The following is a 23,258-nucleotide window of genomic DNA, read 5'->3' as shown; positions in this document are numbered from 1 at the left end:
ATACACATGTATATACACACGTCCACACACACAAATATACATACCTACACAGCTTTCCATGGCATACCCCAGACGCTTCACAAGCCCTGATTCAATCCACTGACAGCACGTCAACCCCGGTATACCACATTGATCCAATTCACTCTATTCCTTGCCCTCCTTTCACCCTCCTGCATGTTCAGGCCCCGATCACACAAAATCTTTTTCACTCCATCTTTCCACCTCCAATTTGGTCTCCCACTTCTCCTCGTTCCCTCCACCTTCGACACATATATCCTCTTGGTCAATCTTTCCTCACTCATTCTCTCCATGTGCCCAAACCATTTCAAAACACCCTCTTCTGCTCTCTCAACCACGCTCTTTTTATTTCCACACATCTCTCTTACCCTTACGTTACTTACTCGATCAAACCACCTCACACCACACATTGTCCTCAAACATCTCATTTCCAGCACATCCATCCTCCTGCGCACAACTCTATCCATAGCCCACGCCTCGCAACCATACAACATTGTTGGAACCACTATTCCTTCAAACATACCCATTTTTGCTTTCCGAGATAATGTTCTCAACTTCCACACATTCTTCAAGGCTCCCAGAATTTTTGCCCCCTCCCCCACCCTATGATCCACTTCCGCTTCCATGGTTCCATCCACTGCCAGATCCACTCCCATATATCTAAAACACTTTACTTCCTCCAGTTTTTCTCCATTCAAACTTACCTCCCAATTGACTTGACCCTCAACCCTACTGTACCTAATAACCTTGCTCTTATTCACATTTACTCTTAACTTTCTTCTTTCACACACTTTACCAAACTCAGTCACCAGCTTCTGCAGTTTCTCACATGAATCAGCCACCAGCGCTGTATCATCAGCGAACAACAACTGATCCACTTCCCAAGCTCTCTCATCCACAACAGACTTCATACTTGACCCTCTTTCCAAAACTCCTGCATTCGCTTCCCTAACAACTCATGGTGTTGACTCATGGTGAGGTGCCTGAGGATTGGCGGAATGCGTGCATAGTGCCATTGTACAAAGGCAAAGGGGATAAGAGTGAGTGCTCAAATTACAGAGGTATAAGTTTGTTGAGTATTCCTGGTAAATTATATGGGAGGGTATTGATTGAGAGGGTGAAGGCATGTACAGAGCATCAGATAGGGGAAGAGCAGTGTGGTTTCAGAAGTGGTAGAGGATGGGTGGGTCAGATGTTTGCTTTGAAGAATGTATGTGAGAAATACTTAGAAAAGCAAATGGATTTGTATGTAGCATTTATGGATCTGGAGAAGGCATATGATAGAGTTGATAGAGATGCTCTGTGGAAGGTATTAAGAATATATGGTGTGGGAGGCAAATTGTTAGAAGTAGTGAAAAGTTTTTATCGAGGATGTAAGGCATGTGTACGTGTAGGAAGAGAGGAAAGTGATTGGTTCTCAGTGAATGTAGGTTTGCGGCAGGGGTGTGTGATGTCTCCATGGTTGTTTAATTTGTTTATGGATGGGGTTGTTAGGGAGGTGAATGCAAGAGTTTTGGAAAGAGGGGCAAGTATCAAGTCTGTTGGGGATGAGAGAGCTTGGGAAGTGAGTCAGTTGTTGTTCGCTGATGATACAGCGCTGGTGGCTGATTCATGTGAGAAACTGCAGAAGCTGGTGACTGAGTTTGGTAAAGTGTGTGGAAGAAGAAAGTTGAGAGTAAATGTGAATAAGAGCAAGGTTATTAGGTACAGTAGGGGTGAGGGTCAAGTCAATTGGGAGGTGAGTTTGAATGGAGAAAAACTGGAGGAAGTGAAGTGTTTTAGATATCTGGGAGTGGATCTGTCAGCGGATGGAACCATGGAAGCGGAAGTGGATCATAGGGTGGGGGAGGGGGCGAAAATTTTGGGAGCCTTGAAAAATGTGTGGAAGTCGAGAACATTATCTCGGAAAGCGAAAATGGGTATGTTTGAGGGAATAGTGGTTCCAACAATGTTGTATGGTTGCGAGGCGTGGGCTATGGATAGAGATGTGCGCAGGAGGATGGATGTGCTGGAAATGAGATGTTTGAGGACAATGTGTGGTGTGAGGTGGTTTGATCGAGTAAGTAACGTAAGGGTAAGAGAGATGTGTGGAAATAAAAAGAGCGTGGTTGAGAGAGCAGAAGAGGGTGTTTTGAAATGGTTTGGGCACATGGAGAGAATGAGTGAGGAGAGATTGACCAAGAGGATATATGTGTCGGAGGTGGAGGGAACGAGGAGAAGAGGGAGACCAAATTGGAGGTGGAAAGATGGAGTGAAAAAGATTTTGTGTGATCGGGGCCTGAACATGCAGGAGGGTGAAAGGAGGGCAAGGAATAGAGTGAATTGGAGTCATGTGGTATACAGGGGTTGACGTGCTGTCAGTGGATTGAATCAAGGCATGTGAAGCGTCTGGGGTAAACCATGGAAAGCTGTGTAGGTATGTATATTTGCGTGTGTGGACGTGTGTATGTACATGTGTATGTGGGGGGGGGGGGGTTGGGCCATTTCTTTCGTCTGTTTCCTTGCGCTACCTCGCAAACGCGGGAGACAGCGACAAAGTATAAAAAAAAAAAAAAAAAAAAAATATATATATATATATATATATATATATATATATATATATATATATATATATATATATATATATATTATCCCTGGGGATAGGGGAGAAAGAATACTTCCCACGTATTCCCTGCGTGTCGTAGAAGGCGACTAAAAGCGGAGGGAGCGGGGGGCTGGAAATCCTCCCCTCTTGTTTTTTTTTGATTTTCCAAAAGAAGGAACAGAGAACGAGGCCAGGTGAGGATATTTCCTCAGAGGCCCAGTCCTCTGTTCTTAACGCTACCTTGCTAACGCGGGAAATGGCGAATAGTATGAAAGAAAGAAAAATATATATATATATATATATATATATATATATATATATATATATATATATATATATATATATATATATATATTATTTTTTTTTTATACTTTGTCGCTGTCTCCCACGTTTGCGAGGTAGCGCAAGGAAACAGACGAAAGAAATGGCCCAACCCCCCCCCATACACATGTATATACATACGTCCACACACGCAAATATACATACCTACACAGCTTTCCATGGTTTACCCCAGACGCTTCACATGCCTTGATTCAATCCACTGACAGCACGTCAACCCCGGTATACCACATCGCTCCAATTCACTCTATTCCTTGCCCTCCTTTCACCCTCCTGCATGTTCAGGCCCCGATCACACAAAATCTTTTTCACTCCATCTTTCCACCTCCAATTTGGTCTCCCTCTTCTCCTCGTTCCCTCCACCTCCGACACATATATCCTCTTGGTCAATCTTTCCTCACTCATTCTCTCCATGTGCCCAAACCACTTCAAAACACCCTCTTCTGCTCTCTCAACCACGCTCTTTTTATTTCCACACATCTCTCTTACCCTTACGTTACTCACTCGATCAAACCACCTCACACCACACATTGTCCTCAAACATCTCATTTCCAGCACATCCATCCTCCTGCGCACAACTCTATCCATAGCCCACGCCTCGCAACCATACAACATTGTTGGAACCACTATTCCTTCAAACATACCCATTTTTGCTTTCCGAGATAATGTTCTCGACTTCCACACATTCTTCAAGGCCCCCAGAATTTTCGCCCCCTCCCCCACCCTATGATCCACTTCCGCTTCCATGGTTCCATCCGCTGCAAGATCCACTCCCAGATATCTAAAACACTTCACTTCCTCCAGTTTTTCTCCATTCAAACTCACCTCCCAATTGATTTGACCCTCAACCCTACTGTACCTAATAACCTTGCTCTTATTCACATTTACTCTTAACTTTCTTCTTCCACACACTTTACCAAACTCAGTCACCAGCTTCTGCAGTTTCTCACATGAATCAGCCACCAGCGCTGTATCATCAGCGAACAACAACTGACTCACTTCCCAAGCTCTCTCATCCCCAACAGACTTCATACTTGCCCCTCTTTCCAAAACTCTTGCATTTACCTCCCTAACAACCCCATCCATAAACAAATTAAACAACCATGGAGACATCACACACCCCTGCCGCAAACCTACATTCACTGAGAACCAATCACTTTCCTCTCTTCCTACATGTACACATGCCTTACATCCTCGATAAAAACTTTTCACTGCTTCTAACAACTTTCCTCCCACACCATATATTCTTAATACCTTCCACAGAGCATCTCTATCAACTCTATCATATGCCTTCTCCAGATCCATAAATGCTACATACAAATCCATTTGCTTTTCTAAGTATTTCTCACATACATTCTTCAAAGCAAACACCTGATCTACACATCCTCTACCACTTCTGAAACCACACTGCTCTTCCCCAATCTGATGCTCTGTACATGCCTTCACCCTCTCAATCAATACCCTCCCATATAATTTACCAGGAATACTCAACAAACTTATACCTCTGTAATTTGAGCACTCACCCTTATCCCCTTTGCCTTTGTACAATGGCACTATGCACGCATTCCGCCAATCCTCAGGCACCTCACCATGAGTCATACATACATTAAATAGCCTTACCAACCAGTCAACAATACAGTCACCCCCTTTTTTAATAAATTCCACTGCAATACCATCCAAACCTGCTGCCTTGCCGGCTTTCATCTTCCGCAAAGCTTTCACTACCTCTTCTCTTTTTACCAAATCATTTTCCCTAACCCTCTCACTTTGCACACCACCTCGACCAAAACACCCTATATCTGCCACTCTATCATCAAACACATTCAACAAACCTTCAAAATACTCACTCCATCTCCTTCTCACATCACCACTACTTGTTATCACCTCCCCATTTGCGCCCTTCACTGAAGTTCCCATTTGCTCCCTTGTCTTACGCACTTTATTTACCTCCTTCCAGAACATCTTTTTATTCTCCCTAAAATTTAATGATACTCTCTCACCCCAACTCTCATTTGCCCTTTTTTTCACCTCTTGCACCTTTCTCTTGACCTCCTGTCTCCTTCTTTTATACATCTCCCACTCAATTGCATTTTTTCCCTGCAAAAATCGTCCAAATGCCTCTCTCTTCTCTTTCACTAATACTCTTACCTCTTCATCCCACCACTCACTACCCTTTCTAACCAACCCACCTCCCACTCTTCTCATGCCACATATATATATATATATATATATGGACATACCTTATGAATCAGTTTGGCCCGACGTAGTACCAGTAATATAAGCAAACAGTCGCTAACTCGTCATTAAGTGAATCAGCAATTATCTACCTCCTTACGAATATACCTCAATCTTAACGTCTTGCAGTAGACTCCAGAAGCCTATGAGACTAATCTCAGAGTGTCCTCAGTATTACCGACAATCCAAGACTTGTAGAATTCGAAGATGTGGAAGAAAAAAAAAAGGTGCTGAAAAAGCTGAATTCTTTGGCAAACAAATATAGGATGAGTCCATTATCGAGTCTATTGATCGAACTGTGCTTTGCTGTATTCATAGAAATTAATGCTCACAGATTAATGAAAAAAAATATGATATTATATCATATGAAATATCAGCTGGTTCAAAAGAAACCAATTACGTTTCGGGTCACCAATGATGATTTTTCTGGTTTATCATTTTTTTTTTTTTAGTGCAACTGTTTTAGTGCTCCAGCACGATACATAATTATTGTCCAATTGCAGAATACGTGTTTCATTCCCAATGTTTTCCTTGTAACACGAAAGAAAAGAATATATATATATATATATATATATATATATATATATATGTATATATATATGTATATATGTGTATATATATATATATCCCTATGGAAAAGGAAATGTACAATTTATTCACACAAACGTACATTTCCTTTTCCATAGCCAGAGGTTGAACCATTATGTGACATTCATTTTTTTCATTCATTTCAAGCTAAAAGTTTGTTTTCTAAATTGTTTCTTACATTTTTCATATGTATATATATGTATGTGTGTGTGTGTGTGTGTATGTGCGTATGTGTGTGTGTGTGTGTGTGTGTGTATATGTATATATGTATGTATATTATCCCTGGGGATAGGGGTGAAAGAATACTTCCCACGTATTCCTCGCGTGTCGTAGAAAGCGACTAGAGGGGACGGGAGCGGGGGGCCGGAAATCCTCCCCTCCTTGTATTAACTTTCTAAAATGGGAAACAGATATATATATATATATATATATATATATATATATATATATATATATATATATGTATAGATGTGTGTATATGTTGATGTGTATATGTATGTGTATGGTTGCTTATGTATATATGTGTGTATATGAGTCGATCGGTCTTTTTCGTCTGTTTCCTGGCACTACCTTGCTGATACGGGAAATGGTGATCATTTATAACAATAAAAAAATGAACAATTTGAATTTATTAATGGCATTAGCATAAATTTTTAAGTGTTCTGGAATCAGGCATGGTTAGCAGGGTACTATGTATAGTTTGCACAAAGCGGGATGCTGCATAACATTAAAGCCTTCCAGATGAAGCTAACTCTTACTCAAGAGATATCCTTGCAGAAAAGTAGGAGGTATTTCAAAAGAAGTAAGCTTTATTACATGTTATTTACATGAACTTATTAGACTCTAGTTTATTACTGAATTTAAGTAGTTGTTGGTAGGAAACCATCGACCAGGGAAGTACATTACAGATACTACTCACCTGAGTATTAGGATGATCAGGGAAGGCTGGGGAGTGAGCCAGGATTTCAGTGGTTATCAAATTGCACTCCTTTGGCCCAGATAGTTGCCTTATCCTTCTGCCTCACCCACACATGGACTGCTGACATTCATTCAACAAACATACAATCTCCTCTTGTCATACCTGACACTTGATGACACTTAACCTCACCAATCATTCTTCGTAGCTCAGATTTGTTCTCTGGTGAGCACTATGCACTACCCATGCCATTTGGTAAAATGGTAGGAGCGAAAGCTAGAAGTAGTAGCTAGGAACATGAGACTAAAGCATTAGGTAAAAGTAGTTGGTAGGAACATTTGCTAGGAGTATTAGGAAGAAATAGGCTGGATCATTGGGCAGGAACATAGGTAGACACATTGGGTAATATTAGTTAGAGGGAAGATTAGGTAGGAGCCTTTGAGAATGCTGCACTAGAGTCGCCCTCTTCCAGTGGCCTGTTAAGGGTAAAGCACAAAAGGCTAAGAAGCAACACTGGAGTTCACCAGTTACAAAAACTTTTGCCATGGCCACACCCTCAAGTAGGTTCCCAAAAGAAATGAGCTTCAGAGATATGAATAGATAGGTAGTGCAGATTCATCATTAGAGTACTCAGAAAATTAGGAATTTTTGTGCATTCTTTTCTTCATTTTTTTCCCCACCTTAGCAAGATAGCAGGAAATGAGCCTTATAGAAGGTAATAATACAGGAAAATATTTCCAATCTTCAACTGATGCTCTTCTAATCATCTTCAAAATGTAAAAGATATAGGGTAACATTATCTCTTCCCCATTGTTTTATTCTTGTCTTTTCATTAGAGTATTAGAACTAATAACTTTATTGCTATTATAATTGTATTAACACATGCATGTTTGGTATACCATTATTGGCAGTATGGGACACGGCATATTATCGAGCAGCTAATGACCTCCGGTCACACCATTAGTTCTGTGCTTATGTGTGGTGGACTTTCAAACTCCTCCATCTTCATCCACACCCATGCTGATGCCCTTGGTTAGTGATTATGAAAGAATTTTTAATGCAATGTATTCCTGAACATTCATTATAGTAATAAGTAAAGTTTATTGTTACAATATGAAAGAAAAATGTTGTTATACATTGTTTTGATATTATTTGAGAAACATTAACACATTGAATGGGGTTATGGAAAGTAGTTTGGAACAAGAAACCAGTGCAGTAATAAAACTGAGAATGAGAAAGAAGAGTTTGTTTTTGGAAGGATTTAGGATAGAGATGGAGAGCTTGTATGTAGACATGAGATTTTAAAAGATGTAGGACTGAAATACAGATGCATAGAAAAACAGTTAAGATGATTAAGTGATGCGATGCTATGTGATACCTTGTAATAGTTATGGTAATAAAGCTTTTCAAATCACTGTTTGTCCTGTTAAATGACAGCATGATACAAAAGGGATGGAAGGCATGGTGATGGAATACTGTTCTTTATTCAAAACCCATGAAGTATAGAGTGAATCCCTAGGTAAGATTGATTTGTCAGTTTCATTATTATTAAATGTATGTAGAGCAAAGCAGAGGCAGAAGCTGCTACAATAGTCTAAAATCAGTGAAGTTATGGAAGGTGTGAAATATAAACAGACTATACAAAAGAGAAAGTTTGAAATATAGACTCGCTAGATAAAGAGAGCAGGTAAATTAAGGTATAATCGTGGTAGGAAGGCAGTGTAAAATTGAAATGCGCATGGTCTAAATTTGCTGTTTAATTTTCCATACTCGTGTAAGGAAAATCATGAATGATAATGCACATAAAAGATAAGACTGGATAAGGACAGAACAGAGTGGAGAACTGGCATTTTGTTATATTTGAATGATATTACACAAATGTATAAATGATGTAAGCAGAAGATATTTTTTTAGTAATTCATTACATGATTTAAAAAAAGGAATGTAAGAGTGACTTTACAATACCAAAGTCATGATATTTGAAAAATAATATATGAAATGTGATAGGGAAATTTTAGGAAGAGTTAGGAATTTTTAATAAATAATTGGAGTTTTTATTCGTTGGACATGGCAAAAAGGATGCTGAAATATCTATTGATAGACTGTCAAGGGACTGGAGCTCTTAGAAAATTTATAGAAGTAAGAATATGAGTTTGGAAAGAACACTTCAGGAAACTCTGGAAAGGAGACATGTGTAAAGAAATACCAGGAGAGACTGAGTGTAGAATGGCAAAACATGAGAGTAAATGAGGCGAGGGGAGTGGGTGAGGAAAGGAAGGTATTTAGGGATATATCACACCCTCCTCTGCGCTTTCAACCAAACTCTTTTTACTACCACACATCACTCTTACCCTTTCATTACTTACTCGATCAAACCACATCACACCACATATTGTCCTCAGACATTTAATTTCCAACACATCCACTCTCCTCCATACAACCCCATCTATAGCCCATGCCTCATAACCATATAATATTGTTGGAACTACTTTTCTTTCAAACATACCAATTTTTACTATCCAAGATAATGTTCTTTCTTTCCACACATTCTTCATCGCTTCCAAAACCTTTGCCCCCTCCATCACTCTGTGACTCACTTCCACTTCCATGGTTCCATTCACTTCACTTCCTCAATTTTTTTTTCATTCAGACACATCCCAACAAATTTGTCCCTCAACCCTACTGAACCTAACAACCTTGCTCTGATTCATATTTACTCTCAGCCTTCTTTCACACACTTTTCCAAACTCAGTCACCAACTTCTGCAGTTTCTCCCTTGAATCAGCCACCAGCACTGTATCAGTGGTGAACAACAACTGACTTACTTCTCAGGCCCTCTTATTCCCAACAGACAGCATACTCACCCCTCTTTCATACTTCTCAGGCCCTCTTATTCCCAACAGACAGCATACTCACCCCTCTTTCATGCATTTATCTCCCTAACCACCCATTCCAGAAGTTGTTGGAGTATGTGATAGAGTGTAAGAAAGTAAACTCTAGATTGATATGGGTAAAACTGAAAGTGGATGGAGAGAGATGGGGATTATTGGTGCCTATGCACCTGGTCATGAGAAGAAAGATCATGAGAGGCAAGTGTTTTGGGAGCAGCTGAGTGAGTGTGTTAGCAGGTTTGATGCACTAGACAAGGTTATAGTGATGGGTGATTTGAATGCAAAGGTGAGTAATGTGGCAGTTGAGGGTATAATTGGTGTACATGGGGTGTTCAGTGTTGTAAATGGAAATGGTGAAGAGCTTGTAGATTTGTGTGCTGAAAAAGGACTGGTGATTGGGAATACCTGGTTTAGAAAGAGAGATATACATAAGTATACGTATGTAAGTAGGAGAAATGGCCAGAGAGCGTTATTGGATAATGTGTTAATTGATAGGCACATGAAAGAGAGACTTTTGGATGTTAATGTGGTGAGAGGGGCAACTGGAGAAATGTTTGATCATTATCTTGTGGAGGCGAATGTAGAGAGAATGTTGGGGTGAAAAGTGGTTAGAGCAAGTGAGCTTGGAAAGGAGACTTGTGTGAGGAAGTACCAGGAGAGATTAAGTGCAAAATGGAAAAAGATGAGAGCAAATGACGTAAGGGGAGTGGGTGAGGAATGGGATGTATTTGGGAAAGCAGTGATGGCATGCGCAAAAGATGCTTGTGGCATGGGAAAGGTGGGAGGTGGGCAGATTAGAAAGGGTAGTGAGTGGTGGTATGAAGAAGTAAGATTGTTAGTGAAAGAGAAGAGAGAGGCATTTGGACGATTTTTGCAGGGAAGTAGTGTAAATGATTGGGAGATGTATAAAAGAAAGAGGCAGAAGGTCAGGAGAAAGGTGCAGGAGGTGAAAAAGAGGGCAAATGAGAGTTGGGGTGAGAGAGTATCATTAAATTTTAGGGAGAATAAAAAGATGGAATTGTATGTAGCATTTCTGGATCTGGAGAAGGCATATGATAGCGTTCATAGAGATGCTTTGTGGAAGGTATTATGAGTTTATGGTGTGGGAGGTAAGTTGCTTGAAGCCATGAAAAGTTTTCATCAAGGATGTAAGGCATGTGTATGAGTAGGAAGAGAGGAAAGTGATTGGTTCCCAGTAAAGGTTGGTTTGTGGCAGGGGTGCGTGATGTCCCCATGGTTGTTTAATTTGTTTATGGATGGGGTTGTTAGAGAGGTGAATGCAAGAGTTTTGGAGAGAGGGGCTAGTATGCAGTCTGTTGTGGATGAGAGGACTTGGGAAGTGAGTCAGTTGTTGTTTGCTGATGATACAGCACTGGTGGCTGATTCAGGTCAAAAACTGCAGAAGTTGGTAACCGAGTTTGGTAAAGTGTGTGAAAGAAGAAAGCTAAGAGTAAATGTGAATAACAGTAAGGTAATTAGGTTCTGTAGGGTTGAGGGTCAAGTCAAATGGGAGGTAAGTTTGAATGGAGAAAAACTGGAGGAAGTGAAGTGTTTTGGATATCTGGGAGTGGATTTAGCAGCGGATGGAACCATGGAAGCGGAAGTGAGTCACAGGGTGGGGGAGGGGACAAAAGTTCTGGGAGCATTGAAGAATGTGTAGAGGCAAGAACATTATCTCGGAGAGCAAAAATGGGTATGTTTGAAGGAATAGTCGTTCCAACAATGTTATATGATTGCGAGGCATGAGCTATAGATAAGGTTGTGTGGAGGGTGGATGTGTTAGAAATGAAATGTTTGAGGACAATATGTGGTGTGAGGTGGTTTGATTGAGTAAGTATTGAAAGGGTAAAAGAGATGTGTGGTAATAAAAAGATTGGTTGCAAGAACAGAAGATGGTGTATTGAAATGGTTTGGTCACATAGAGAGAATGAGTGAGGAAAGATTGACAAAGAGGATATATGTGTCAGAGGTGGAGGGAACAAGGAGAAGTGGGAGGCCAAACTGGAGGTGGAAGGATGGAATGAAAAAGATTTTGAGCAATCGGGGCCTGAACTTACAGGAGGATGAAAGCTTGCAAGGAATAGAGGGAATTGGAACAATGTGGTATTCTGGGGTCGACGTGCTGTCACTGGATTGAACCAGGGCATTTGAAGTGTCTGGGGTAAACCATGGAAAGTTTTGTGGGGCCTGGATGTGGAAAGGGAGCTGTGGTTTCAGTGCATTGCACATGACAACTGGAGACTGAGTGTGAACGATAGAGGCCTTTGTTGTCTTTTCCTAGCACTCCCTCCTGCACCTGGGGGGGAGGGGGGGTGCTATTTCATGTATGGCAGGGTGGCATTGGGAATAGATGAAGGCAGCAAGTATGAATATATACATGTGTATATATGTATATGTCTGTATATGTGTATGTGTGTATATATTGAAATGTATAGGTGTGTATATGTGCTTGTGGGCATTTATGCATGTGTATGTGGGTGGGTTGGGCCATTCTTTCATCTGTTTCCTTGAACTACTTCACTAACACGGGAGACAGTGACTAAGTATGATAAGTATGAATTAAAAAATATATGTATATTCATGCATATTTGCTATTTCCCGCATTAGCGAGGTAGCATTAAGAACAGAGGACTGAGCCTTAGACTAAATATCCTCACTGAGCCCCCTTCTCTGTACCCTCTTTTGGAAAATTAAAAAGAAAATGGGAGGGGAGGATTTTTTTATTATACTTGATCGTCGTTTCCCACATCAGCTAGGTAGTGCCAGGAAACAGGTGAATAATGGCCCATCCACTCATATACACATGTATGTACATAAATGCCCATCCATGCACATATACATACATATGCATACACATACACAGACATATACATATATACACATGTACATATTCATACTTGCTTGCCTTCATCCATTCCCAGCACTACCCTGACCCATGTGAAACAGCATCACAACCCCCTGCTTCAGCAAGGTAACGCCAGGAAGACAGACAAAAAAGGCCACATTCGTTCACACTCAGTCTCTAGCTGTTATGTGTAATGCAGTGAAAACCACAGCTCCCTATCCACATCCAGGCCATACAGACCTTTCCATGGTTTACCTCAGACGTTTCACATGCCCCAGTTCAGTTCATTTACAGCATATCAACCCCAGTGTACCACATTGTTCCAATTCACTCTATTCCTTGCACACCTCTCACCCTCCTGTATGTTCAGGCCCTGATTGCTCAAGATCTTTTTTACTCCATCCTTCCAACTCCAATTTAGTCTCCTGGTTCTGCTATCCCAACCACACTCTTTTTATTTCCACACATCTCTTACCCTTTCATTACTTACTCAATCAAACCACCTCTCATCCACCCTCCTCCATACAACCCTATAGAGCCCATGCCTCACAACCATATAACATTGTTGGAACTACTATTCCTTCTAACATATCCTTATGTGTAGATGTGTGTATGTAAGTGGATGGGTCTGTCTTTGTTTCCTGGGGCCTGAACATACAGGAGGGTGAAAGGCATGCAAGGATTAGAGTGAATAGGAATGATGTGGTATTCCAGGGTCGATATGCTGTCAGTGGACTGAACCAGGGCTTGTAAAGCATCTAAGGTAAACCATGAAAAGGTCTGTGGGGTCTGGATGTGGATAGGGAGCTGTGGTTTCAGTGCATTACACATGACAAGTAGAGACTGATTGTGAACGTGTATGGCCTCTGTTGTCTTTTCCTAGCACTACCTCGCGCACCGCGGGGGAAGGGTGGTTCCATTTCATGTGTGGCAGGATGGCAATGGTAATGGATGAAGGCAGCAAGTATGAATATGTACATGTGTATATATGTATATGTCTGTGTATGTATATGTATGTATATGTTGGAATGTATAGGTATGTATATGTGAGTGTATGGGCATGTATGTCTATACATGTGTATATGGGTGGGTTTGTGTATATGGGTGGGTTGGGCCATTCTATCATCTGTTTCCTTGTGCTACCTCGCTGACGCGGGAGACAGCGACAAAGTATAATAAATAGAATAAATATAAATTAATAAACGCCCATACACATGCATATACATATCAACATATACAAATATACATACACATACACAGACATATATATGTATACTCATGTACATATTCTTACTTGCTTGCCATCATCTATTCCTGGCACTACCCCATTACACAGGAAACAGCATCACTACCCCCTGCTTCAGCAAGGTAGCATTCAGAACAAAGGACTGAGCCTTAAATATCTTCACTTGGTCCTGAGTATAGGAAAAAAAATATATATATTATCCCTAGGGTGACTAAAGAGGTGAGAGTGAAAGGCTGGAACCCCCTTCCTCTTGTGCTTCAATTTCTAAAAGAAGGAACAGAAGAGGAGCCAAGCAGGAAGTGCTCATCCTCCTCAAAGGCTAGGGCTAGGGTGTCTAAATGTGTGTGTATGTAACCAACATGAAAAGAGAGGAGAAATGGATAGTATGTTTGGAAAAGAAACCCGATTGTTCTGGCTCTGAGTAAAACAAAGCTTGAAGGTAAAGGGGAGTAATGCTTTGGAAATACCTTAAGAGTAAAGTCAGGGGTTTGTAAGAGGACGAGAGCTAAGGAAAGAGTAGCACTACTCCTGAAGTCTGAGTTGTGGAGGTGTGTGATAGAATGTGAGGAAGTAAATTCTAGATTGATGAGGGTAGAAATGAAAGTGGATGGTAAGAGGTGCATGATTATCAGTACTTATGCATCTGGATGTGAGAAGAAAGATCAAGAGGGGCAAGTGTTTTGGGAGCAACTAAGTGAATGTGTCAGCAGTTTTAATGTAAGAGACCAGGTATTAGTAATGTGTGATTTAATTGAGAGGGTGAGTAATGTGGCAGTTGATGATGAATTAGGACACATGGGGTATTCAGTGTTAAGAATGGAAATGGTGAACAACTTGTGGAGTTGTCTGCTGAAAAAGGACTGGTAATCGATTGGGAATACCTGGTTTAAAAAGAGGGACATACACAAGTATTATGTATGTGAGGAGGAGAGGCAATCAGCAAGCATTATTGGATTACATATTGATTAATATGCATGTAAAAGAGACTTTTCGATGTAAATGTGCTGAGAGGGGTAGCTGGCGGGAGGAGGAGGAAAACAAACTCAAGGGATGTAGAGAAGGAGGAATGAAAATATTTTGAAATGAGGATGAGAGAGATAAAGAATGATAGTATTTGAAAGAACTTAAAGATTAAGGTCTGCGTTTGTTTGGACATATAGAAAGGATGGGTATTTAAAAGATGATAATGTCATTACAGTTGGTTTAAAGAAAAGAAAAGAAAGATGGACACAAATTTAAGGCAGTAGAAGAGAGTTAAGAATGATGTAGGTGAGGGTATTGTTAGTATGTATGAGTATAGAGTTTCTGAATATAAATATTCCTTTCTTTTTTCATTTACACTGTTCACTCCTCCCACTATAGATTTGTTATTTAAAGTTATCAAGGGAAAAATGCCTTACAAAATAACATAAAAAATACATTTTGTGAAGCATAAGTTTTGTACTTGGTTCTTTGTGACATAACAAAAAATTCAATACTTGACAGGTGTTCCTGTACTTATCCCACAAGTAAAACAGTCGGTATTGCTTGGGGCTAGCATGCTTGCTGCAGCTGCATCTGGCGACTATCCAGATCTCAGTGCTGCAGCTGTAGCTATGGGAGGGGAGGCACATACATACAAACCTCAAAAAGATATGAAAAGGTAAGTTTCTCTAATCATTAGACAGAATATCCTTCATTCTTGCAAAATTAGTGCATATTTGTTCCAGTAATAGCTTTTATTATTGAAATTCTAAAAAATTTATGGAACGGATAGATGTTAGAGCAATGATCTTTGAATCAGATATCTAATATCTGATATTGCAGTTCTTGCTCAAGCATACAGAACTTACCCTCAGCATGAAAGTTACATTTCACATTCCTAAATACTGGCTTTCCAGGCAACTTCCTTTTTACAATTTTTTTCTTTTCTTTTTTTTTTTATGTAAGAGTAGCTTATTCTTTTCTTTGTACTTCACCTACACTTGGGTTTCCAGAGCTCATTCCACAGACACACACTCTCCATATCTTATATAATTCTTAACAGCATGTAACTCACAATTTTCTTCTAAATCATAGATTTCCAGGCTAAATCCTCATAAAGCATATGGATACATCCAAATTATGTCTTACCTGCATTGAATTGGAACAACCCCACTGAACAAAGAGGGTTTATCAGTTGCTGAGGGCCCCTTGACCAATATCAAGTGACTGGGACCGACTTTACTTATTCTGGCAATGCTGTATCTATTTCTGCACTTTTGCAGTTTCAGGAACATCTCCCTGCTTTCTAACCTGATCTTCTTTCCTCTGAAACACAGCTGTATAGGGATGCATATCCTTTTAACCCTCAACTCTCTGACTGTAAGTTTTACCATCGATTTCATTAAATGAAAACATGAATTGTTTGCTTTATGGATCTTGAGTCTTCCTACATTGAAGCCATCTAGTTTAGAATATCTTTATCCAGTGTGATGGAACTTGTGTTTCGTGTATCCCCCCTTTCCAAATTTCTCCAGCTATGAATAAATCTTCAACTATTTGACATACTGCCAGAAGGTGTTGCTTTCTTCACAACCATGCACTGAGATTATCTACATAAGTGATTTGAATGAACACCAAAAAGAATGGCTTGGGTGCACAAGATGATCCTAGTGGAGTCAGAACCTTTTGTTTTACCCTCCCCTACAATTTGAAACAACTAATTAAACACCCAACACTAGTTCTTGATTGTTATGACCACTCCTCATATATGCTCAAGTTCTTTCTTACTTTTGAATCCTCCCATTCTAGATGCAGTATTTCTTCCCACTGAGGGTTTCCCATTCACATTCTTATCTCACATTTCCAATTAGGCACACCCCTCCACTATTCCTTCCTCAGAATGCCAACTTTGGCTCTTTGAAAGGGTTCAGTGGTCTTTGCTCAGCTTTTAGAATTGAGTTTATGTACTCTGAGACTGAGGAAAAGATGGAAGAACAAAATAAAGTTTTGTATAATTAAGGTCTTAGCATTTAGGAGGAAATGTGGTTTAAGCTAGATAAAAAGAACTGGAGTTATGTTATATGGAGGATGGATGTACTGCTAAGATTTATGAAGTAGTCAGAGTAGAATGTGGAGGAATCTGTGGGGCTTGACAATGAAGATCTCTAGTTTTGGTATGATATACAATATAAAGGGGTTAGTGTGAAAGGAAGACCACCTGTGACACCTGGAAATAGAGTGGAAGAGGACTAGAGGAGAGAAATGGTGGAAGAATGCATGGAATGGTGTATGTGGGGGAGGTATATAAGGATAGGGATAAATGGAGACTTTTGCCATGGCCATCCCCTTGGTGGGAGTAACTGAAGGGAACAGGCATCAGAGACATAGATGGATAGATAGATTCAGTATGTCTGCTAAAGACAAGATATATGCAGACGAGGCCATTAGTTTTCTAGATCATACCTTGCTAAAACAGAAAATGCAGTTTGGTTTAAAGATATGGGAGAAACTTTGTGGATGGATGGAGATGTACATTGAATATACAAATAAGCCATTTATATACATATAATCTGTATGCTGCACAAGAGAATTTTCCCTTTTTTTCTTTTTTTTTCTTTTTTTTTTGCTTGTCTTTTTTCTAGCGAGAAATCATGCTGTCTTATTAATTATAGTTTTGCACTGCTGATTTGCTAAGGTGGGTGACCAGTGGCCATGACCATAGTTAGAAGGCTTTATTCTCTGTCAGCCTGTTTTCAAAAGCAGAAAATGATAAGATGATGTCAGAGGTTGCTCACATTGGAGGAATATCATAGTCACATTATCATTTATATGTGTATGTATGTATAATTTCTTCTGTTCCCTGTAAATGAGTGTCATTAAAAGAGCAATATTACATCAAGTTTTTAAATTAAGAGAATTTATGTAAATAACTCCAAATTATCAATGAAAATGTGAAAAAACTTTTATTCTTTTATTTTGTCTTGTGTAAATAAATTATACATTTTCCCTTTTCCATAGCCAGAGGTTGAACCATTATGTGACATTCATTTTTTCATTTCATTTCAAGCTAGAAGTTTCAGTTTCTAAATTATTTCTTACATTTTTCATATGTATCTATATGTATATGTGTGTGTGTGTGTGTGTGTATATGTGCATATGTATGTGTATGTATATTTTTTTTTTTTTTTTGCTTTGTCGCTGTCTCCCGCGTTTGCGAGGTAGCGCAAGGAAACAGACGAAAGAAATGGCCCAACCCACCCCCATACACATGTATATACATACATCCACACACGCAAATATACAATACCTACACAGCTTTCCATGGTTTACCCCAGACGCTTCACATGCCCTGATTCAATCCACTGACAGCACGTCAACCCCGGTATACCACATCGATCCATTTCACTCTATTCCTTGCCCTCCTTTCACCCTCCTGCATGTTCAGGCCTCGATCACACAAAATCTTTTTCACTCCATCTTTCCACCTCCAATTTGGTCTCCCACTTCTCCTCGTTCCCTCCACCTCCGACACATATATCCTCTTGGTCAATCTTTCCTCACTCATTCTCTCCATGTGCCCAAACCATTTCAAAACACCCTCTTCTGCTCTCTCAACCACGCTCTTTTTATTTCCACACATCTCTCTTACCCTTACGTTACTTACTCGATCAAACCACCTCACACCACACATTGTCCTCAAACATCTCATTTCCAGCACATCCATCCTCCTGTGCACAACTCTATCCATAGCCCACACCTCGCAACCATACAACATTGTTGGAACCACTATTCCTTCAAACATACCCATTTTTGCTTTCCGAGATAATGTTCTCGACTTCCACACATTCTTCAAGGCTCCCAGGATTTTTGCCCCCTCCCCCACCCTATGATCCATTTCCGCTTCCATGGTTCCATCCACTGCCAGATCCACTCCCAGATATCTAAAACACTTTACTTCCTCCAGTTTTTCTCCATTCAAACTTACCTCCCAATTGACTTGACCCTCAACCCTACTGTACCTAATTACCTTGCTCTTATTCACATTTACTCTTAACTTTCTTCTTTCACACACTTTACCAAACTCAGTCACCAGCTTCTGCAGTTTCTCACATGAATCAGCCACCAGCGCTGTATCATCAGCAAACAACAACTGACTCACTTCCCAAGCTCTCTTATCCCCAACAGACTTCATACTTGCCCCTCTTTCCAAAACTCTTGCATTCACCTCCCTAACAACCCCATCCATAAACAAATTAAACAACCATGGCGACATCACACACCCCTGCCGCAAACCTACATTCACTGTATGTATATATATATATATGTATATATATATATATTATCCCTGGGGATAGGGGTGAAAGAATACTTCCCATGCATTCCTCGTGTGTTGTAGAAGGCGTCTAGAGGGGACGGGAGCGGGGGACCAGAAATCCTCCCCTCCTTGTATTTTTTTAACTTTCTAAAATGGGAAACAGAAGAAGGAGTCACGCAGGGAGTGCTCATCCTCCTCAAAGGCTCAGACTGGGGTGTCTAAATGTGTGTGGATGTAACCAAGATGTGAAAAAAGGAGAGATAGGTAGTATGTTTGAGGAAAGGAACCTGGATGTTTTGGCTCTGAGTGAAACGAAGCTCAAGGGTAAAGGGGAAGAGTGGTTTGGGAATGTCTTGGGAGTAAAGTCAGAGGTTAGTGAGAGGACAAGAGCAAGGGAAGGAGTAGCAGTACTCCTGAAACAGGAGTTGTGGGAGTATATGATAGAATGTAAGAAAGTAAATTCTCGATTAATATGGGTAAAACTGAAAGTTGATGGAGAGAGATGGGTGATTATTGGTGCATATGCACCTGGGCATGAGAAGAAAGATCATGAGAGGCAAGTGTTTTGGGAGCAGCTGAATGAGTGTGTTAGTGGTTTTGATGCACGAGACCGGGTTATAGTGATGGGTGATTTGAATGCAAAGGTGAGTAATGTGGCAGTTGAGGGAATAATTGGTATACATGGGGTGTTCAGTGTTGTAAATGGAAATGGTGAAGAGCTTGTAGATTTATGTGCTGAAAAAGGACTGGTGATTGGGAATACCTGGTTTAAAAAGCGAGATATACATAAGTATACGTATGTAAGTAGGAGAGATAGCCAGAGAGCGTTATTGGATTACGTGTTAATTGACAGGCGCGCGAAAGAGAGACTTTTGGATGTTAATTTGCTGAGAGGTGCAACTGGAGGGATGTCTGATCATTATCTTGTGGAGGCTAAGGTGAAGATTTGTATGGGTTTTCAGAAAAGAAGAGTGAATGTTGGGGTGAAGAGGGTGGTGAGAGTAAGTGAGCTTGGGAAGGAGACTTGTGTGAGGAAGTACCAGGAGAGACTGAGTACCGAATGGAAAAAGGTGAGAACAATGGAAGTAAGGGGAGTGAGGGAGGAATGGGATGTATTTAGGGAACCAGTGATGGATTGCGCAAAAGATGCTTGTGGCATGAGAAGAGTGGGAGGTGGGTTGATTAGAAAGGGTAGTGAGTGGTGGGATGAAGAAGTAAGATTATTAGTGAAAGAGAAGAGAGAGGCATTTGGACGATTTTTGCAGGGAAAAAATGCAATTGAGTGGGAGATGTATAAAAGAAAGAGAAAGGAGGTCAAGAGAAAGGTGCAAGAGGTGAAAAAGAGGGCAAATGAGAGTTGGGGTGAGAGAGTATCATTAAATTTTAGGGAGAATAAAAAGATGTTCTGGAAGGAGGTAAATAAAGTGCGTAAGACAAGGGAGCAAATGGGAACTTCAGTGAAGGGCGCAAATGGGGAGGTGATAACAAGTAGTGGTGATGTGAGAAGGAGATGGCGTGAGTATTTTGAAGGTTTGTTGAATGTGTTTGATGAAAGAGTGGTAGATATAGGGTGTTTTGGTCGAGGTGGTGTGCAAAGTGAGAGGGTTAGGGAAAATGATTTGGTAAACAGAGAAGAGGTAGTAAAAGCTTTGCGGAAGATGAAAGCCGGCAAGGCAGCAGGTTTGGATGGTATTGCAGTGGAATTTATTAAAAAAGGGGGTGACTGTATTATTGACTGGTTGGTAAGGTTATTTAATGTATGTATGACTCATGGTGAGGTGCCTGAGGATTGGCGGAATGTGTGCATAGTGCCATTGTACAAAGGCAAAGGGGATAAGAGTGAGTGCTCAAATTACAGAGGTATAAGTTTGTTGAGTATTCCTGGTAAATTATATGGGAGGGTATTGATTGAGAGGGTGAAGGCATGTACAGAGCATCAGATTGGGGAAGAGCAGTGTGGTTTCAGAAGTGGTAGAGGATGTGTGGATCAGGTGTTTGCTTTGAAGAATGTATGTGAGAAATACTTAGAAAAGCAAATGGATTTGTATGCAGCATTTATGGATCTGGAGAAGGCATATGATAGAGTTGATAGAGATGCTCTGTGGAAGGTATTAAGAATATATGGTGTGGGAGGCAAGTTGTTAGAAGCAGTGAAAAGTTTTTATCGAGGATGTAAGGCATGTGTACGTGTAGGAAGAGAGGAAAGTGATTGGTTCTCAGTGAATGTAGGTTTGCGGCAGGGGTGTGTGATGTCTAAATGGTTGTTTAATTTGTTTATGGATGGGGTTGTTAGGGAGGTGAATGCAAGAGTTTTGGAAAGAGGGGCAAGTATGAAGTCTGTTGGGGATGAGAGAGCTTGGGAAGTGAGTCAGTTGTTGTTCGCTGATGATACAGCACTGGTGGCTGATTCATGTGAGAAACTGCAGAAGCTGGTGACTGAGTTGGTAAAGTGTGTGAAAGAAGAAAGTTAAGAGTAAATGTGAATAAGAGCAAGGTTATTAGGTACAGTAGGGTTGAGGGTCAAGTCAATTGGGAGGTAAGTTTGAATGGAGAAAAACTGGAGGAAGTAAAGTGTTTTAGATATCTGGGAGTGGATCTGGCAGCAGATGGAACCATGGAAGCGAAAGTGGATCATAGGGTGGGGAGGGGGCGAAAATTCTGGGAGCCTTGAAGAATGTGTGGAAGTCGAGAACATTATCTCGGAAAGCAAAAATGGGTATGTTTGAAGGAATAGTGGTTCTAACAATGTTGTATGGTTGCGAGGCGTGGACTATGGATAGAGTTGTGCGCAGGAGGATGGATGTGCTGGAAATGAGATGTTTGAGGACAATGTGTGGTGTGAGGTGGTTTGATTGAGTAAGTAACGTAAGGGTAAGAGAGATGTGTGGAAATAAAAAGAGCGTGGTTGAGAGAGCAGAAGAGGGTGTTTTGAAATGGTTTGGGCACGTGGAGAGAATGAGTGAGGAAAGATTGACCAAGAGGATATATGTGTCGGAGGTGGAGGGAACGAGAAGTGGGAGACCAAATTGGAGGTGGAAAGATGGAATGAAAAAGATTTTGTGTGATCGGGGCCTGAACATGCAGGAGGGTGAAAGGCGGGCAAGAAATAGAGTGAATTGGATCGATGTGGTATACCGGGGTTGACGTGCTGTCAGTGGATTGAATCAGGGCATGTGAAGCGTCTGGGGTAAACCATGGAAAGCTGTGTAGGTATGTATATTTGCGTGTGTGGACGTATGTATATACATGTGTATGGGGGTGGGTTGGGCCATTTCTTTCGTCTGTTTCCTTGCGCTACCTCGCAAATGCGGGAGACAGTGATAAAGCAAAAAAAAAAAAAAAATGTATATGAATAGATATTAATGTCTTATCATCACTTTATCCCAGATTCATTAGGTTGTGTTAGGTACACATTGCCTTTGCAACATCACTCACCATCCCCCCCTCCTCTCTTTTCTTTTTTTTTACTCTATATGGTCAATATGGTTCTAAAAACCTCACACTTCATTAAAATATCAGTCACCATACTGGTCACCCTAGGTCAACCATACCCAGCTTTCCATGGGTGTTGAACATTGGGAGGAATATATACTTCTTTGAACAGCTGTGTATCTTCCTTCTTTGGTCTTTTCCTCTTCATATAATTATAATCTTTCTTCCTTTAAGATAATGTCTAAGAACACTTGCAGAGCCATAATTAATACTTACTTTAATTTTCTTTGCCTTTTTCTTTCACTTGAGATGGCCTTGACTAGGGCATGTTATGTTCCCACTCCATGTCTGTCACAAAAAGAAAGAAAAAATGGATGGTGAATTGAGCCTTATCAGCACATCTTGAAATCTCACTTATAAACATATTTTCTTGCTTCTCAGCAAGAATACAAACCTTTCCTTCTTGGGAGCCATGGTTTGTTACTGATAGAGGAAAAATGTCATCCAGAACAGAAATAATGAAAATATCACTAAACACAAAGACATTAAGCAAAAGCTCTGTTCTCCACTCCTAGTACCATGGGGTAACATTCCTTCCCTCTCAGTACCATGGCATGACTAAGATGGCTGATATCATCTGACTTTTAAAACTTTACCATGTTGCCAGGACACATGATGTCCCCACAATGAGTAGGTATTTGGATTTGCTCTACAAATAAATTCTGACACATGAGAGTACTATTTTAAACTGTAATTGTTGGATTTAGTGTGTGGAGATTGTCCAGGAAATCCACCCAGCCTTGTCAAAAACAGAGTCCACTCACTTGCTGAGATCTAAGAGGTTCAGTACACATGATATTTCCCTGGAAGCATGTCTCACTTCAGT

At 40.5% G+C, this 23,258-nt stretch overlaps 1 protein-coding gene across 14 annotated transcripts in view; it reads left to right on the top strand.

Annotated features, from left to right (window-relative positions):
- LOC139754624 (FGGY carbohydrate kinase domain-containing protein) overlaps nt 1–23,258 on the top strand; it is a 137,582-nt gene that overhangs the window by 108,619 nt on the left and 5,705 nt on the right. For 12 of the 14 annotated variants that reach the window (XM_071672114.1, XM_071672111.1, XM_071672112.1 and 9 more), the window contains 2 exons: nt 7,592–7,712; nt 15,148–15,304. The exons of 1 other annotated variant lie outside the window; for it this stretch is intronic. In XM_071672114.1, the coding sequence (XP_071528215.1) occupies nt 7,592–7,712; nt 15,148–15,304 (278 nt within the window). Of the gene's footprint in view, nt 1–7,591; nt 7,713–15,147; nt 15,305–23,258 lie in introns of those variants that run through there. One more of the 14 variants, XM_071672118.1, reaches the window with a different exon arrangement.

This window comes from Panulirus ornatus, chromosome 17 (genome assembly GCF_036320965.1).
Source record: "Panulirus ornatus isolate Po-2019 chromosome 17, ASM3632096v1, whole genome shotgun sequence".
Classification (NCBI taxonomy): Eukaryota; Metazoa; Arthropoda; class Malacostraca; order Decapoda; family Palinuridae; genus Panulirus; species Panulirus ornatus.
The sequence above is the reverse complement of the archived record's forward strand: the minus strand, read 5'-3'. Positions and strand labels throughout refer to the sequence as shown.